The sequence below is a fragment of the Triticum aestivum genome, chromosome 4D (assembly GCF_018294505.1).
Source record: "Triticum aestivum cultivar Chinese Spring chromosome 4D, IWGSC CS RefSeq v2.1, whole genome shotgun sequence".
Lineage (NCBI taxonomy): Eukaryota > Viridiplantae > Streptophyta > Magnoliopsida > Poales > Poaceae > Triticum > Triticum aestivum.
In genome coordinates, this window is record NC_057805.1 from 399,708,672 (window position 1) to 399,713,935 (window position 5,264).

At 55.6% G+C, this 5,264-nt stretch overlaps 1 protein-coding gene across 1 annotated transcript; it reads left to right on the plus strand.

Moving 5' to 3' along the window:
- The first annotated feature begins 266 nt into the window (after positions 1-266).
- Positions 267-2,830, plus strand: LOC123098176 (U-box domain-containing protein 75). Its single transcript, XM_044520087.1, has one exon. The coding sequence runs from the start codon at positions 744-746 to the stop codon at positions 2,121-2,123; it is 1,380 nt and encodes a 459-aa protein (XP_044376022.1). The 5' UTR covers positions 267-743; the 3' UTR covers positions 2,124-2,830.
- The last annotated feature ends 2,434 nt before the right edge of the window (positions 2,831-5,264 follow it).

Sequence of the window (5,264 nt, forward strand, 5' to 3'; positions counted from 1 at the left end):
TTCCCCATGCCTTCCTGTTTAGTGCTTTTGGCGTGGGCCAGTTGCCATACCAACACGCTTCTCAGCGGCAGCACTGAAGAAAAAGGAATTTTTGAGCGAGAGAAAAGAAATGTTAGTACCAGCGCTAAAATAAATGAAAATTGGGAAGAATACAAGAGGGTGCGCAGGGGGGTGGCCCACCACGCAGGCGGGGTGTCAGTGAGTGTGCTAATGTGTCTGGTCCCAAGTCCCCACCTTCCCTCGTCCAATCCCCTCTCACTCGCACCCACCCGAGTAAAATTGCAAATCCGGATAATAATTTCATCAGGATATTCCTGCTCGCTCTCTCACTCCCTCTCTCGCACACCCTCCCTTCTTCTTCTCCACCCACTCTAGCTCAGCTGGATCTCAGTCGCATTCTCACTCCCCCCACCCTCGCATATCAGATCTCCTCATATGCCCTGCAATCCGCCTCCAATCCAAAACCCAGAAGCTTTCCTCTCAAGCTCCTCGCTTCCTCGCCTCCCCTTTTGACCGGTAGGCAGCTGCGGGAGCCCGAAAATCCAAGAAAAGCAGCGGGTCAAGAAAGAGGGAAAGCAAGCGAGGAGGGTGATGATGATGGCGATAAGTCGCCCCATGATTCACCGCATCATCCCGTCGCCTGCGCGCCTCTGCTAAAAGGGCCTCGCCGTCCGTGTACGCTCCAGTGAGCGGTGGAAGAGCGTGCGGTTGCTTCGCGCAGACGGTCGGACGCCGCCGCTGCAATGCCGCAGTACCAGGAGCTGCCCTGCGGCGGGCAGGTGCTCGACATCGACGCCGCGCTCAAGGATGGCATCCTGGGGTGCGGCCCGGAGCCCGGGGACGGCGCGCTGGGCGACGGAGGGAAGCAGCCGGTGGAGCTGAGGAAGATGATGGACGAGCTGGATGCGGCCGGCGACGGCGGCGGGGACGAGGTCGTGCCTGCCGTCTTCATCTGCCCGATCTCCCTGGAGCCCATGGTGGATCCGGTCACGCTCTGCACCGGCCAGACGTACGAGCGCGCCAACATCTCCCGGTGGCTGGCGCTGGGCCACCGGACCTGCCCGACCACGATGCAGGAGCTCTGGGACGACGCGCTCACCCCCAACGCCACGCTCCGGCAGCTCATCGCCGCCTGGTTCTCCAGGCGGTACACCCGCTTCAAGAAGCGCTCGGCCGACTACCACGGCCGCGCCGCGGACCTTGTCCACGGTCTCCGCGGCACGGCCGTCCCAAGGAGGCAGCCCCTCAAGGGCCAGGCCCGAGTCGCCGCGCTCCGGGAGTTGCGCTCCCTCGCCTCCAACCACCAGTCCGTGACCAAGGCCATAGCCGAGGCCGGCGGCGTGTCGTTGCTGACCTCACTTCTTGGCCCCTTCACGTCTCATTCCGTGGGGTCCGAGGCGGTGGCCATTCTTGTGAGCGGCGTGCCGCTCGACGCCGACGCGAAGGCGGCGCTGATGCAGCCGGCAAAGGTGTCCCTCGTGGTGGACATGCTCAATGAGGGCGCCGTCGACACCAAGATCAACTGCGTCCGCCTCATCCGCATCCTCATGGAGGAGAAAGGGTTCCGGCCGGAGACGGTGGCGAGCCTGAGCCTCTTGGCCGGCTCCATGCGCCTGGTCCGGGACAAGCGGCACCAGGACGGTGTGGCCGCTGGGCTAGAGCTGCTCAATTCCATCTGCGCCGTGCACAGGCCGGCCAGGAGTATGATTGTCAGCATTGGTGCGGTGCAGCAGCTGGTGGAGCTGCTGCCGGAGCTGGCGACGGAGTGTGTGGAGCCAGCCTTGGACATCCTTGACGCGCTCGCCTCAGTCCCTGAAGGCATGACGGCTCTCAAGGATTGCCCGAGGACGATACCCAACGCCGTCCGATTGCTGATGAGGGTGTCCGAGGCCTGCACGCAGCGTGCCCTGTCGATGCTGTGGGTGGTGTGCAGGATGGTGCCCGAGGAGTCGGCACCCGCCGCCCTGGAGGTCGGACTGGCCGCCAAGCTTCTGCTGGTGATCCAAAGCGGGTGCGGGCCGGAGCTGAAGCAGCAAGCCTCGGAGTTGCTCAAGCTTTGCACCATGCATTGCACATCCACCGTCTTCCTCGCAAAATGCAAGCTCACCAAGACAATTCAGTGAGAAGACACCGGAACATAGTCCTGGTTGTGATTTGGGTCGATGATGCGGCTCCCATTGGTCAGCCTCGCGTAATCTGGACCGGGGAATGGACGAGAGAAGCAAATTGCTGCCGGATGAAGGCCTGTGTGTAGATAAACTCAGTAATTGGCCCAACTTGCTGTGTCATTTGAAGACATGGGAGTGGATGAATGGATCGCCCTGCCCATCGACAGGAAGCTTGGATCCAGCAGCAATGCAGCAGCACAAGCACCGCCGGAGTCGACCGCCGGATGTACATGCAAATTGGTGTGAATTTGGTCAGCTCAATAACTACTCAAGGGTTGGGCTGTGGTAAGTACAGCCAGTTTTGCCATCTATCAGTAGCTGAGAATTAAGCAAAGGCCTGCAGTTTTAGATTTTTGGCGATGTGGGAGTCTGTCAGGGCTGTAGTTCTTCCTTTTCTTTCTTCTCCTGGGTCTCGGTGTAATTGGTGATATAAATTGGGTAGAATTGTATACAGTGCTGCTGCTTCACAGTTCAGAGCTCGAGTGCACATTGCCATAGCTAGGGAAAAGTTTTGAATTCTTCCTGCATCTTGGGTTGTTTGATTCTCCGGTCAAGTTTGGGAAGTGTACACTTTTGCCTATAGCTTGTTCCACTACTGGATAGCTTCAGGAAGCGTCACTGGTGTTGAAATTGGAACAGTTGAAAGATCTGGTTCCGTGTCTTGTTGTGCCGGAATTTCTGCTCACCCTATCTCATCTACTGCGTGTATCATGTTCCACTCGCAGTTGCATTTTCTGACTTATTCAGTGTATTGGGCAACCAATTGTTCCATATACACTATGTTACCAGTGCTTAATTGACGTAGATCATGGTATATTTACATAGATTCCTACATTCTCTGTGTCCGTATCCTGGCATTGGCAACGCAAGTAGGAGTATTGCAATTCATATCAGAGGGCCCTCGGTCCTGCGCTCCGACTCCAGTCAGCAAGGACAAATAAAGCCATCTGCGTCGCACACTAGGCCATAGGTAGAGAGGAGTATAGCTTAGGGATAGGTTCATGTGTATGATTGATCGGAGAGGAGAGGAGTTGGGGTTTGCATCTGCATGATTGATCACAGAGGGGTTTTACATCGTGCAGGCTTTTGCTTTATGTGTCCCAAACCATACAGTAGAAACCACAGGGCGCCGAGGCGTTGCTGTCTCACTGCGGCTGGCGCTGGCAGGCGGCGTAGCGTAGCTGAGCGGTAGAGTCAGTGTAGTGCTGGCCCAGTTTGGAGGTGCAGTGCTGATGGGCATTTGACCAGGGAAGGAAGGAAGCAGCCGTCGCCGTCGCAGTTCCCCCCCTGCTTTGCTTTCCGAGATCCACGACGTGACGTCTCCATGTCACGCACTACGCTAACCGCACACCCACACACGCGCGGCCTTGTCGCTTTTGCGCGCAGGTGGGAAAAGAAAAGGAAAGGGAGGCCAAAGGCTCGCCGCGGCATGCCAGCCCATGGCGCGCCCCGCGCGCGCGTGGCGTGGCCAGGCAAGCGAGCAGGCCATGTGGGCAAGGCGAGAAGACACAACCGCGCGCACACACACTCGGCCAGAGGCCGGCTGGACCACGAGCGCGCGTGCGTCCGTGCATGCATGCATGTGTCCGTCCATCCGCGTCGGCTCGGGGGGCCTCATTGATTGACGTGTTCGTGGAGTCGCTGCGCGCAGCGACGAACTGCCTTTATTTAACAAACGGAGCGCAAGCAAGCGATACGGGCCGAGAGATTTTGGTTGCAGCCTGGGCACGGAGATCGTGCATGCATTAGCCTAGACCGCCTTTAGGCCAACTACAGCGCACGACCGCAAACGGACGTCCGTTTTGTCCGCATTCTGTCCGTTTGGGTAAGGCAACGGGGTCGTGTCCGGACCTGTCCTGGGATGCGGTGGCCGTACGCCTAGCGCGCGCGGTCGCATCTTTTGGTCCCATCATGTCCGTCATGGCCTAAAATGCCCAATATTCATATTATGTTCAAAACAAGTTTGCACGTTCAAATATTAATTGTCTGAAAATAAAAATAGTTTTCCGACCCAATCGAAATTGTCTCTAATAAAATAGTTTTACAACCAAATCGAAATTGTCTTGAATGAACATAATGAACCAATACATCTATTGGTTGCCAATGTGACTCCACGCGTGCTTAGCCAAGTCATTTTGAAGATCCAAATGAGTGTGCCAATCACGCATTTCACGATGAAATTGGACAAACTGTTCAAATGTGGCCGGTTCTTGGTGCAGGGGCTCACCATTTTCACCTTGAAAATCAAATCCTTGGTCGAAGATCCTTCATCACGCTCGTCCTCGACGATCATGTTGTGCATGATCACACAAGCAGTCATCACCTCTCAAAGCTTTCCTTCATCCCATGTCAGTGCAGGGTTTCGAACGATACCCCATCAAGATTGAAGCACAACAAAAGCACGTTCCACATCCTTTCTAGCACTCTCTTGCATTTGGGCAAATCTCTTTCTCTTCTCACCTTGGGAGTTCGAGATTGTCTTCACAAAAGTTGACCACTGAGGATATATACCATCAGCTAGATAGTATCCCTTGTTGTACTGGTGGCCGTTGATCTCAAAGTTAACAGGTAGGGAGTGGCCTTCTGCAAGCCTTGCGAAGACCGGAGAACGCTGCAGCACATTGATATCATTGTGAGAATCTGCCATGCCGAAGAAAGAATGCCATATCCAAAGATCCCGTGAAGCCACCGCTTCTAATATGACAGTGCACGCTTTGACATGCCCCTTGTACTGGCCCTGCCAAGCAAATGGACAGTTCTTCCACTCCCAGTGCATACAATCTATGCTGCCAAGCATGCCTGGAAAGTCTCTAGCTGCGTTGGTCGCCAACAATCTCTTTATATCAGCGGCAGTTGGCTGCCTCAAGTACTCAGGGCCAAACACTGCCACCACGACCTTGCAGAACTTGTACAGTGACAGCAGACATGTGGACTCACTCATACGCACATACTCATCCACCAGATCGCCTGGAATTCCATATGCAAGCATGCGGATGGCCGCGGTGCATTTCTGGTAAGAGAAGAATCCAAGCTTGCCAAGGGCATCTGTCTTGCACTCGAAGTATGGGTCATGAACAACCACTCCCTCTTGGATAC

Excerpts from the sequence above, each read along its gene's own strand:
- LOC123098176 (XM_044520087.1), top strand. The coding sequence starts at position 744 with ATGCCGCAGTACCAGGAGCTGCCCTGCGGCGGGCAGGTGCTCGACATC.